This window comes from Antechinus flavipes, chromosome 1 (assembly GCF_016432865.1).
Source record: "Antechinus flavipes isolate AdamAnt ecotype Samford, QLD, Australia chromosome 1, AdamAnt_v2, whole genome shotgun sequence".
Classification (NCBI taxonomy): domain Eukaryota; kingdom Metazoa; phylum Chordata; class Mammalia; order Dasyuromorphia; family Dasyuridae; genus Antechinus; species Antechinus flavipes.
The window spans coordinates 479,111,263-479,125,634 of record NC_067398.1 but is presented as its reverse complement, the minus strand read 5'-3'; the positions used below and the strand labels follow the sequence as shown (position 1 = coordinate 479,125,634).

The following is a 14,372-nucleotide window of genomic DNA, read 5'->3' as shown; positions in this document are numbered from 1 at the left end:
GAGTTGAAGGATTCCACTCAATTGTAGAATTAAAGAATTGCATATTTGCCTAAAACATTAATTCTTGTATTGTAGTAGTCTGTCTTGACAGTCTTCTCCAGGGTTTCTGTTGAGGGGTTCTGTTCTAGGGTTTATTTTGCCTTGAATTGTCAGTTAATCAGGGCAGAGGATTATTGTAGTTCCTTTAGTTTCCATCTTCAAATCTTACATTTATATAGTGCTTATTAAATTCTAATAAAATGTATGTTCCCAATATTCCATAGTGCTTATACTATGACATGATTGTTATCCTTGAGTTGGGAGTTTTCCTTTACATTTTCTGATTCACTTTTAATATTGCATTGGCTGTTTTCCCCCTTGGCTTTTTTTCCCCCTAACAACTTTATATGATTCAGGCTCAGGAAATTGCATTTCATCTGCATTCTTCCCTATGACCAACAAAGTATTCTGATTTTCCCCTTTATTTCTCTTTGTTAATGGAGTTGGTTGAATTTTCTTATCAGGTAAGATGTAAATGCTAGTTTCTGGGAAAGTTTAATTCTGACCAAAGAAGACTTTGAGGTCATTTATTCTTTTCTCCTCTATCTTTTCCTATATCTAACAATCCTGGACTGATGGATATTTCTGAGCATTAAGTTTGAGACTAGAAACCAGAGAGTTTTCAGACAAAAACCAAAAAATCAGGGAATTAAGAGTGAGAACTACTGTGCTAGTTAAGAGACCTAATCTAATTTAATTTGATTTACAAAAATGGCTCTGCCATGCTAAACTTTTTGTAGAGCATAGGGGTGGGAACATTGAACTTGGAAGTCAGGTAATTGAATTCCATTTATATTTGCTGAATTCCACTTAGTAATTTTATGACTTTCATTGGGCAAGCCTTTCAGCCTTAGGTTTCTAATCTGGAAAATTGAGATGGTTATTGTACTATTTTTTCTGCATGTGGTACTCAAGATGAAAGAACTATATAAAGTGTGATAAAATAATAACTGTAATCAACTGAATAATTGATTTCTGCCCTCCTTTGTATTCTCTTCACTCTTTGAAATCCTTGAGTTTTACATAAAAAGTTCTATTATTCAGAATATTGTTTTGTGTGATGTTATAGTTAATTGAATATTCAGTACTTGTTGCTGATAATTGGAAATCTATGTAAATATGTGATAGCTTTTAAAGAATTAGAATTTGGTAAGATGATCTTAAATTGTTTTAAACTATCACATTTTTTCATTAATGTGGATAGTACTTCCCTAATGCAGATCTCAACATCTTTATGTATTACATTTTGATGAATAAAAAAATTGTTTCCTTGTCAACTTTCTGGTAATGGGTCTATCAGCCAAACTTAGAATAAGCCTATGGTCTTGTGCATCTCCAGATACTATCAGTGTGGTAGGATTTGTCTCACCTTGCACTTTTCTGGCATGGCCTTTGGCATGGTTACCTTCATGCCCCCTTGAAGTTACAGAGTAGAATATTAGTGGAGAATCTTTTTTGTTTTTGTTTTTCTTGTTTTTTTTTTTTGCATTTTCTTTTTTTTTTTTTTTTAATACTTTTTTATTGATAGAACGCATGCCAGGGTAATTTTTTACAGCATTATCCCTTGCATTCATTTCTGTTCCGATTTTTCCCCTCCCTCCCTCCACCCCTTCCCCCAAATGGCAAGAGTCCTTTACATGTTGAACGGGTTGCAGTATATCCTAGATACAATATATGTGTGCAGAACCAAACAGTTTTTTTGTTGCACAGGGAGAATTGAATTCAGAAGGTATAAATAACCCAGGAGGAAAAACATAAATGCAAGCAGTTTATATTCATTTCCAGTGTTCTTTCTCTGGGTGTAGCTGCTTCTGTCCATCTTTGATCAATTAAGGCTCTCTATCAAAGAGGTCCACTTCCATCAGAATACATCCTCAAACAGTATCGTTGTTGAGGTATATAATGATCTCCTGGTTCTGCTCATTTCACTCAGCATCAGTTCATGTAAGTCTCGCCAGTCCTCTCTGTATTCATCCTGCTGGTCGTTCCTTACAGAACAATAATATTCCATAACGTTCATATACCACAATTTACTCAACCATTCTCCAATTGATGGACATCCTTTCATTTTCCAGCTTCTAGCCACATTAGTGGAGAATCTTAACATTTATATTACTAAAAACTCTTCTGAACATATTTTAATTCTGAATTCCTAATGTATTGTAGTTCTTTAAATGTATTAGGTTCATTCTGAAGGTCAACTATCATTTTTATATAATTGTATATAAAACTTAGGATAGCAAGCTTTCTTTTGATTGGATTATGAATAAATGGGAGTTTACTATATAAAAATTTCTAAGCAGAGAATTTTAGAGCTGGAAGCGACCTATATGAGCATCTAGTTCAACCCCCTCCTTTTCCAGATAAGGAAATGGAACCTTAGAGAAGGAGGAAGGGGAGAGAACAAGTATTTTTTTAAAGTATCTAATATGTTCTCAGGATTATGCTAAGCACTTTATAAAATATTATCTCCTTTGAATTTATTATTATTAACCCCATTTTATAGTTGTGGAAACTGAAGCAGACAAATTAAGTTTAATTTAAAGTCACACAGGTATTACGTATCAGAGACTGGATTTGAACTGAGGTCATCTTGACTCCAGGCCCAGCTCTCCATCCACTTTGCTACCTAGTTGCCTGTGAGTTGTTCATAATCTTACCACTATGTTTTCCCAGTATGTTTGTTTGTTTTGAGTCTTATTATGTCTTCTGTGAAGAATACATCATTGATTATAAGTACTATTAAATGAAAGCCAAGGAAGTATTAATGACTAAGGATGGTGGTGGCCAGTAGGAATTTCTTATATCTTCATAGTTAATAGTTTATGTAGTATTATAGGCTCTTAGTTATATACATTTGAAGTTCTCTCTTCTTACTTTTTGTCTGCAGATTATAGAATTGTCCACAGAGATGGCTATTATGAAGAAACACCTTGAATCCCTCACATCTAAAGAAGGTAAATTTTTCTCCCTGATTTCACTGTGGCAAAAGGCCTTCTCTGACATCATTGTGATGAATTCTTGAAGGATATGCCAATTAAGTACAAGCTATGGCAGATCCTGATAAAGCAGGAAGGATTTGTGTACCATTTGAGTGGTGATGAACTGATACTTTTTTTTTTTTTTGCTTTTCCACACCCACTTTTGAAGATTGTTAAAATTAGAAAAAAAAGTGATCTGCTTTGGTTGGAGGATTATCCACATGGATGAAGCCACAGATATTTACAGTACTGTATATTCTTGGTCTTTTTTTTTTTTTTTTTTTTTTTTGTATTTTCTTTTTTTTTCCCCCCTTTTGCTGAGGCAATTGGAGGTAAATGACTTGCCCAGGATCACATAGCTAGGAAGTGTTAAGTGTTTTAGGTCAGATTTGAACTTAGGACCTTCTGACTTCAGGGCAGGTGCTCTATGCACTGTGCCACTTAGCTGCCCCAAGAGGACTGTTTTCTTTACTTAGACCTGGGGCCTGAAGTAAATCTGCACGAAAGTAAATTTCAGGTTCTTGGGATTGTGCTTCTGGCTCTCAACAGGTTAGCAATTTGGGCCAAAAATTTAAGCAGTCACTACAGACCAATTTTCTCTACTTCCAAAAGTGGTGGTCCTTAGAAACTGAAAAATTCAGCTCATTAAGAACTCAGTTTATATGTACTGTAGAAAGCATACTGAAAAATTCATCTCATTAAGAACTTAATTTATATGTACTGTAGAAAGCATTGAATCTTCTGAATCAATTTTTTTTGAGAATCACTATATTTTATTACTAAATAGTTGTGTAATCTCAGGCAAAATCTAGCCAATAGGGACAAGGCACTCTGATGATAGACCTTGGTTTTTTCATATAATAAACAAGATTAGAGCATGGGTAAAAGAAGGTGTAATTTAATAGGGAAGATAGGAATTTTGGAAGTAATAACTATAATAAAAATTGGATATAATAAGTGCAAAGTTACATGAGACTTAAGAAGAAATGTTATTTTCAATCATGAAAAAAAATTTAATTATGTTAGCATACCACATTAAAACATGAAAGGGTGCATGTATATTTTATAAAGGTTTTCATTATAAAAGTAGAAACAAGGGTTTTCTGGTAAATTCTCATTTAACCAAAAATTAAATTAATCAGACTTTCAGTTTATATGCTGGTTAATCTGGTTAATTAAGATTTTACTCTTTATTTATGAAATACTTATCTCTGAGGAACTCAGTGTATGATTCATGATACGTTAAGTCTTGAATCATGGAAGTCTTTCGTATTGTTATGAGATAGATATCTCTTCTATTTGTTTTTTGGAAATTAGTAACAAAAATATTAAGGTAAGTAAAGCTACATAAACTTTTCCTCCCAAATATGAAGTATTTGCGAAGTAATGATATTTGTAAACTAAAAGTTTCTTGATTTCTTGACCTAATCTTTATTTATGGTTAAGTGGCTATTGAAATTTTTCATCCCATTTATAATTCCTCTAAGAGGGCAAAAACTCTTTACTTACCATTCTTGTATCTTTCTTCAATGCTAAGGATAGTAGTTGGTGTATAATTAATGCATTGAAGGAAGGGTTATGGAATGAGTATCATCCTTATTCTCTTTTTCCAAAGCTTTCTTTTATGTCTATTACCTTTCCTAAATAGCTTTTAAGAAATAGTTTATCCCCTTCTTGTCATTACCATGGAGTTTAAAGATTGGGAGAAAAGAAAGGAAGAAGAGAAGAGAGTAAATATTTAGATAACAACTATGTACTCTACACCTTCCTGCCTCAAAAACAGAATCAAGATTTAAGATTCAATTCTAAAAATTTTAAATGGATAATATAAGGAAGATATTCTACCAGGATCTCATAAATGAAGGGATGCCTTCTCAAAATATAAACATATTTCAATAATATATGTCAAAGCATATGCCCAGAGTGCCATGTACTATAAGGGCAAAAACCAAATAATTGCAAGTATGAGAAACAGAATAAGATGAGGGAGGATAGAGAAGAAGATTATAAATTGAGAGCACAACAGGATAATAAGAAATTAAGAAGAGGTCAACTAATTAGTTACATAAGTTAAAACTGGTGATAGTACCCAGTCTTTGTTGGCAGCTCCATTTGGGGTCTCTGTCACATCTTTTAGAACTTAAATCTTCTTAAATTCTGATCTTTGGCTTCCAGCTCTCTGGCACTAGTTACACCTGTTGAAGACCTTAGCTTAAAAAGGCCAAGGTTTTTCATTTCATCTAGGGCCATTTCCAGTTGTCCTAATCTATATCTGGCTGCTGGACCCATATGACTCTGGAGAGTAAAGTGAGGCAGGTAATCTTGCACAACTTTCCCTCACTCAAATCCAGTTCATTTGTATGTCATGGCATCACCTTTCTGATGTCATGATCCTCCTTGAGAACGAAGGACAAACAACAACTGCATCTGAGGTTTTTTGACAATTTCATTCAGTGATTAAATCCTTCTCTTTCACTCAGTTCTACCAAAAAAGCATGGTAAGATAGCTGAGCCATTGATGATAGCAGCATCCTTACCAATTGTCTTTATTTCAGGATAAATCAGATCTTACCTGATTTTGTTTGATTTAAGAGTAGGATCATGTGGAGAACATACAAGGGGAAGTAACCAGAGGGTGGGATGTAGTTAATTGTAAAGAATAGTCAAAGGAACTTGAATTTAGCTCCTCTTATTCTTTGAGAGACTACAGTCATTTTAACAAACATTTGTTAAAGCCTCCTAGCACCAGAGAATCACCCAGTGTAAGGCACTAGACCAGGAATACAAAGATGGAAAAATCCCAAAAGAACAACTTGATTCTAGTCCTTACATAACTGACAAATTTATTGTTATTTATTATTATAATTAAGTTTATAACGTGTCCTAAAACCCCTTCCTAGACATCTCTATCTTCCTAGATATCTAGGAAGGGGTTTTAGGACACGTTATAAACTTAATTGTACATTTGAGGAGAAAAAGAGAGATTCAAAGCTCTACAGGAAAAGAAGCTTTCGGCTGGGAAGTTTTGGAATTGGGTTTCATAGCCAGCATTTTGGGAAAACATGGCAACTATTGTGTCTTTATAAACATTTCTTTAGCCATCCTAGCTGCATTGTCTGTCATTCTGTACATCTTACTAATAATTGATGCTATTTTATAATTTTCTCTCCAAAAGTCCTTTTGTGTAGGGCCTCTTCAATAGATTTGTAAAGTCTATGGCCGCAAAATATATGCTCTGATAGATTCTTCTAAGATGGAAAGGCCTGGGTTTTTCATTATTCAAGCACAGCCTAACTGAATTTGGGAGACTCACCACCAAAAAGTTGGCCACCCTGTAACTTAATCTAGTCATGGCAACTCCTAAAGAGTGTCTTCTAATTCACAGATGATTACAAATCTACATTGGTTGATTCTGATTAATCAGATCCTTTGAAGTATTTTTAATTTTGGAGAATTTTATCCTTTTCTCCCAAGATTTATAACCTAGTTCTTCCTTTAATTCCTTTTATGCCTATTGTTTTGAGTGGGGAACTGATTTAAATTTTTTTTTTAATTCTTTGCATATGTCCGTTATTTATGATTTTTCTCTGGATTTCTTATATTTCTAATGCTAGTGTGACTGTTATTTTCTTAGTTTGCCTTTCCTATGATATATATTCCCTTCTGTTATTTTGTGATATTTTTATTTTGATTTTATCATCCCTCTTTTGTTTGTGCATTGATTTTTTTGGTGAGGATTGTTTTTTGTGAAAGAATTTCTAAGAACTTTGTTTCTTCTTCAACTTTCTTTTGCTATTTTTGAGGGGCAATCATAAGGAGCTAGCCCTTCTTGTGCTCTCAATTTACAATCTTCTTCTCTATCCTCCCTCATCTTATTCTGTTTCTCATACTTGCAATTATTTGGTTTTTGCCCTTGTAGTACAGGACACTCTGGGCATATGATTTGACTTATATATTATTGAAATATGTTTATATTTTGAGAAGGCATCCCTTCATTTATGAGATCCTGGTAGAATGTCTTCCTTATATTATCCATTTAAAATTTTTAGAATTGAATCTTAAATCTTGATTCTGTTAATAAATTGACACTGATAAAGTAATTCATTTTGATCAACAAACAACTTAATTTAGTTGATTTTTTCCCCCATGTTTCTTTGTTTTCTAAACTAGAAGCTTCTTCATCTGATGCTTCAAAGGGATCTCCTGACATAATATGGAACTCCAGTGGGAGTGATCTCTCAGAAGAAGAAAAAGAGATACCTCATCAGTCTCAGAAACATAAAAGATGTACTTCCAACATAGAGAGGCAACATACTTGGAAAAACTTGAATTTGGATGACACCAGTAGTGAAGGTAAGTTGATAGATTTTTAAGAAATTCAGGTTTTGTTGCATTTTTTCTTCAGAACTGATAATAATGGTATGATATGGTTTAACTAACATGTTTTATGAAAATAGTATAAGAATTAATGGGAAGATGAATTGGTTTGGTTCTGAAAATTGATTTAGTTCTTAAATTACATACATTAGTGTTCTTACTCATTTGTAGGTCATTTAAATAAGGATTTTAATTAAGCCAAAAGATATGAATTTGGAAGTCAAATTTACAGCTTTTTAATTAAGTATATCACTTTGGGGATAGTTTATTTGAAAGGCAAGCTTTAGAGAAGCCAGTTTTTCCTTAATTACTATGCCTATAATTTTAGGAACTATCATCAGATGACTGTGATACTGTGTCAATGATATAATTGTGTTTATATTTACTTTGAAAGATTCTTGGTTTCATTCTATGTAAATTGCTATTCTGCCATACTTTGTTATCATGAGAGATTCTTGTTCATATTTTCACTTTAGAACCTCTGTGGAACACCCCTTGAGGCCTTCCTTTTGTCCTTTTAGTGCATTTACTTATTGTCTGTTTGTTGTTTTTTATCATTACTCCATGAAAGACTCACCTCTTCATGAAAGATACACATATTCCAGTGAAGTCATATAATCTGAGTTTGAATGAACTTTAGAGACCATCTAATTCATGTATGAATAACATAGGACATATGTTCCTCTAGCCTTGCTTTGAGGACTACTAATATGGGGAAATCCCATAGTTTTCTGAGGTAACATACTCTACTTTTGTATAGCTCTAATTATTATGAAAATCTTTCCATATGTTGCATTAAAATTAGCTTTCTCTAATTTGTATTGATTGGTTCTGACCTCTGGGACCAACCAGAAAAAGCTCATCCCTCTTCTACTTAAAACCTTTCAAGTACTCAAAGACAGTTATTTGTATACCCATGCTTTAGGCCTCCAAATCTTTTCTTTTTCAGGCTGTCCATACCCAGTTTTTTCCAGTCAATCTTCATATGGAGTGATTTCAAGGCATATTTATTTTGAGTGTTCTCCTTTGGACACTAATCAGCTCATAAATATTTTCCTTAACATTTTGTGCCCAGAAATGAACACAGTATACTAGATAGTCTCCAAATAGTGAAGAGTTCTCTAGGACTATGGTTTTCCTAGATTTGGATACTAAAATGTCACTTTTTTTTTTTTGTAGCCACTTATATTTTATTTATATACACACATATACATAAACACAAATACAAGGATTACATAATATATAGCCATATATGTTATATTTACACACATATATATACATACACACAAGGATTATATTTTGTTGTTTATATAGCCACATATATAATTTACACATATACACATACATACAAATATGTCCACGGGGGATTATATATGTTTGTATATACAGCCACATATATTATATTTATACTTACAGACAAAATGGGCACTGATGAAGCATATGTATCATATGTATATATACACACATACATACATCAATACACATATATTTATGTATAGCTATGCATATATTCTAAATATACTTTTTCATCCCCATATTCCAGTCTTGTGCCTTGACACAGATATGGTTGAATGCGTCCCATTGCACTAAATAGATAAGAAAAGAATATAAACTATACATAAGACCCTCCAAAAGTTTTTATTTTAAAAATATTATGAAAAGGTAAAAGGTTGTTTATGAATGATGTCACTTTTTTAAAAAAAAGCTATTTTGCTTTTATATGAAACATTTCCAAATGATGAAATCAGGGATCTTCCTGATAATATGTAAACATGTTAACACATGACACATGTAAAAATTGTATATAGTCCAGTAAAATTACTAGATCAATGGTTCTTAATCTTTTTTTTTTTAATGTTAGCTTTTGGCTGTTTAGGGAAGGCAGTATATTATTTCTCAGAATAATGTTCTTTTTTTCTTTATTAAAGCTTTTTATTTTTCAAAACATATGCATGGACAATTCTTCAACGTTAGCCCTTGCAACACCTTGTATTCCAGTCCCCTCCCCCCCCCCCCCCACCTTCCTCCACACCCTTCCCTAGATGGCAAGTAGTTCAATATGTTAAATATGTAGAAATATATGTTAAATCCAATATATACATATATATTTATATAGTTATCTTGCCACACAAGAAAAATCAACTCAAACCAGGAAAAAAAAAGAGAAGCAAATAAAATGCAAGTAAACAACAAAAAGAGTGAAAATGCTATGTTGTGAACCACACTCAGTTCTCAAGTCCTCTTTCTGGGTGTGGATGGATAGCTCTCTTCATCAATAAACAGTTGAAACTGGTTTGAATCATCTTATTGTTGAAGTGAGCCACATTAATTAGAATTGATCATTGTATAATCTTCTTGTTGCTGTGTATAATAATCTCCTGGTTCTGCTCATTTTACTTAGCATCAGTTCATGTAAGTCTCTCTAGGCCTCTCTGAAATCATCCTGTTGGTCGTTTCTTTTAGAACAATAATAGAATTATGTTCTTAAATACAGAAAATAGTATAGGATCACAAGGCATATCAATTATATTGAAACAAAATTATCAAAATATGAAAAGAATGAGTTCCTGGATATTTTATAGATAAAATACCATCTAGCTACTCCTTTCTTACATTTTACTTGTAAAATTTATATTTAAATCTGTCTTTTAAATTTCATTTTATTTAACTCGGCTCCATTTTTTAACATTTCAGATCCTAGCTTTATTTGCCAGTGTATTTTTAATGGTCGTTCCCAACTTTATATTATCTGAAAAATTTATAATTATTTTATCTATACCTTTCTTTAAGCCATAGACAGAGCAAGTAAGATGTTGTTGTTATAATTATGCCACTAATCTAGCACATGCCTTATAACAATTCCCTAAAGTAGTCATGGGATCTTTCTGCCTCATGAGGTAGCCAGTTGCTCTTTGGTATAGTTTCAATTTTTAATAAATTTTTCTTTATATCTGGGAAAAAATATTTATATTTTCCTCATGTTCCTTCTAGATCATTATTCTGGGGCTAAACCGATTAAGTCTGGTACTTTTTGTATTTTTATATTTATTATGACAGTTCCTGAGAATGTTACACATAGCCATCATATGCTCTCTTCCCTAGTCCCCAAAGTTTTCCTTTAGACTAAATATTCCCAGTTCTTTTAATCAGTCCTTACCATTGTAGTCAGTTGCATTCCCAGCATAATTCTAGCCTATATTATTAAAAGGGTGGGTGGGTCAGTACCACATATTTGGAAAGCATTGTTTCAGTTCCCTTGGCTTTACAGTCAGTTGCCTTCCTAATATATGATGCTCACATGTTAATTTTTAAATAATATATGCTAGAGATAACTGTAGATGGTAGAGCAGTGGATAGAGTGCTGGGCTTGGAGTCCAAAAGACCTGATTTCAAATACAGTTCTAGACATTTCCTAGCTATATGATATTGGAAAAGTCACTTAAACTCCCTCTTCCTGAGTTTTCTCATCTCTGAGTATAATGACAGGATCCTCCCAGGGTTGTTGTGAGGATCATCAAATGAGAGAATACTTGTAAAATATTTGCAAAACTTAAAGTGTAATATAAATTCTGGCTATTATTGCTGCTGCTGTTGTGGTTGTTATTATTATTAGAATTTTTCTAGGAATATAAACCAAGGTCATCAGCTCATAGTTTACAGTATCTACTTTCATACCTTTTTTGAAAATTGGGACAATATTGTCTAAGTTCAACCTGAACCTGTTTTACTAATAGGGGCCCAGTGATAACAGTTGCAGATTTCTTTATATAACCTCGTATATCTATGTTGGGGGACCCAGGCAGTTATAAATCATTAGGCCAAATAGATTTTTTTTTTACCAGTTCCTTTTATTTGTGTTTCAATTCATTGTTAAATCATTTTTGCTCCATCATTCCCAGTTTGTAGATCCATTTAACTTGGTATAGAGGGGAGGAAAAGGAAAACCGGGAGTTGATATTTATGTCTTTTTGGATCTTCCATTATAATCTCTAGTCCAACATACTGTGTTATTTTTTTTCCTCCTATCTATAACATAAAATGAACATTAAAAGTCTTTTTTGTTTTTCTGAGCATTTGTTGCAAATGCTAGTTTGTTCTTGGATTTATTTTTTTGAAATTATTGTTATATGTTAATAAATTATTGTTATATGTTTGTGTTTATCCTCAGACATGTGGCTTTGATAAATTATTATTTTTTTAAATCTGAGTTTATTGCTGGGTTTGTTGTATCATATTGTTTTCTTCAGGTAGCTTTTTTCTTCCTTATCAAAAACATTAATGTTTATACCATAATTCTGGTTTTGAGAATATTGTACTCATCCAAAGCCAACTTAGAGGCAGCTAAATAATGCTGAACTTGGATCTAGAAAGACCCAAGTTCAAATGCAGCCTCATTTGATAGCAATATGACCTATTTAATCCCTCTCAGATTTCTAAAATAAGGAATAATAATAATAGCATTTACCAGGTTTATTGTAAAGATACAGTGTTGCCCAAATGATAAATTCCTCAGTTTTCAAATGAAGAAATTAAGAAGTTAAAGCCCTCTATAGTCATATGAAAAATTGCTCAAAATCACTATTGATTAGAGAAATGCAAATTAAAACAAAGTATCATCTCACACCTCTCAGACTGGCTGACAGGAAAAGATAATGATAAATGTTGGAGAGGATTTCAGGAAAACCAGGACATTATTGCATTGTTGGTGGAGTTGTGAATTATCTAATCACTCCAGAGGGCAATTTGGAACTATGCCCAAAGTGCTATGCTATCAAACTCTGTAATCTTTGATCTAATAGTGCCATTACTGAATCTGTTTCCCAAAGAAATCACAAAAGAGAGAAAAGAATCCCCATGTGCAAAAATGTTTAGCAGCTTTTTTATGGTAGCAAAGAATTGCAGCATGAGTAGATGCCCATCAATTGGGGAATGGCTGAGTAAATTACACTATGTAAAATTAATGGAATGTTATTGTCCTATAAAAAGTGATGCAACAGTCTGATTTTAGAAAAGCTTGGGAAGACTTACACGAACTGATGCTGAATGAAATAAGAAAAACCAGGAAAACATTGTACACAATAGCATAACCTAAAATAACAATAATGATGATCAATTATGACAAACTTGGCTCTTCTTAGTGGTTCATTGATCCAAAGCAGTCCTAATAAATTTTGAATAGAAAATGCCATCTTTGTTCAGAGAACTATGGAAATTGAATATAAAACATTATATTCACATGCTTTGTTCATTTTTTTTTCCCTTTTTTCTGTTTTTTTTCCTCATGGTTTTTTCCCCTTTTGTTGTGATTTTTTTTCTCCCAACATGCTTCATAAGGAAATATGTTTAAAAAAAAAATGAATGTACATGTATAACCAAAAGAAATGTTTTTACATGTAACTGGAAAAAAGTAAAATAAAAAAATGAGATATTTAAGTATTTTGCAAACCTTAAACTGCTATATAAGTGTTTTGCTATTATTATTAATTTTTCCTATTGAGTTTTAGAGTATGATGACATACATTCTCTGAACTCTTTGAAATCTTATGTGCCCACATCTAGGTCTATGTCAGCCTATTCCCGACTTTAGCAGTATTAATAATAGCTCACAATTCTACAATGCTTCTGAGTTTATACTGTACTTTCCTCACAACAACCTTTGATTTACATAGTCCAAAAATTGCCGTCCAGATAATAAAGGGTAGGAAATTGTGTCTCAGGGATATGATTTGCCCAAGATAGCATAGCCAAGTGTTGGCTAGGACTTGAATCCATTTCTCCTGACTCCCAAACCAGTGTTCTTTCTTCTTTTATACCATACAACTTTCTCTTCCTTATATGTCATGAACCTTAACATGCTATAACTTTTTTTACATATGATTTTATAATATATAATAAGAACTTGTATTAAAGCCATTATATGTTATTTTAAGTACCTATCATCTTGTCAGACTCTACCAGATCAGCTTTCGCCTTCTCTATAACTATAAAGTATCAGAAGTAGAATTTGACACCAGGTCTTTCTGTTTCTAACTATAGCACTATATTTGCTAAGCTATATATATTTTTCTTCTCCCTGTTCCACCAACTATCTCTCATAGATGTGGATCAGGGATAAATTTGTAATCAATTGTGACAGGATATTATAAAAAACAAAGTAGCTCATACAAAAATAAAAAGCCTTTATACAGATAAAGTACAGCTAGATTAAGAAAAATGAATAGTGACTGGAGGGGAAATGATGTGATAAGTCACAATGAATGTGAAAAATTCATTGAAATACTGTAAAATTTATATGAATACAGTGAGCAAAGCAGAATCATAAGAAAGATACACAAAAGTGTCACAACTGTGTAAATGCAAACAGTTTTAAATGATAACAAAACCATCAGAAACATTGGGCAGTTTCTCATTTGCCTTGGAGGTAGATACTTGGCAACCTGCAACCTCAGCTTTCTTGGAACACAGCCAAGAACTAGAAAGTAAGCAAAAGAGACTGATGAAATAATTATGTGCTTTGGGTAGTATGCCTGACTCTGTAGGAAAGTCCCTAAGGCCATCACTCAGACTTTTATTATCTTTTAATTTATATAGTGTCAGCAACCTTGGTTTTCTGGTTTCTTACATCTTAGTAATTTTGAGGCAGCAAATCAGAATGGATCATTGCTAAAAGAGTAGAGAGATACTGACTGAAGAAGTAGGAGGTGAGAGCAAAAGAAAATTCAGGAAAAAACTCCTATGGTGCTATAAAGATCAATAATTGAGGGCCATGATATTCATTCTGAGTCATCAGAAAAAGGTTAAATTAGGTTCAGTATACTTTCTTATCTTTAAGAAAGCATATAATTATGTGATGCATTTTAGATTCAATAAAAAATTGCTAAAATAAACTTTCTCCTTAAAACAGTAGATTTTACTTTTCTGGAAAATCTATTCATATGAAACAGAGTTTTTTTTTGGGGGGGGATGTGAGGGAAG

At 32.6% G+C, this 14,372-nt stretch overlaps 1 protein-coding gene across 1 annotated transcript in view; it reads left to right on the top strand.

Moving 5' to 3' along the window:
* SPIDR (scaffold protein involved in DNA repair) overlaps positions 1-14,372 on the top strand; it is a 531,639-nt gene that overhangs the window by 15,386 nt on the left and 501,881 nt on the right. Inside the window, exons 3-4 of the mRNA XM_051970228.1 lie at positions 2,930-2,996; positions 7,191-7,373. Coding sequence (XP_051826188.1) covers positions 2,930-2,996; positions 7,191-7,373 — 250 coding nt within the window. The remainder of the gene's footprint in view (positions 1-2,929; positions 2,997-7,190; positions 7,374-14,372) is intronic.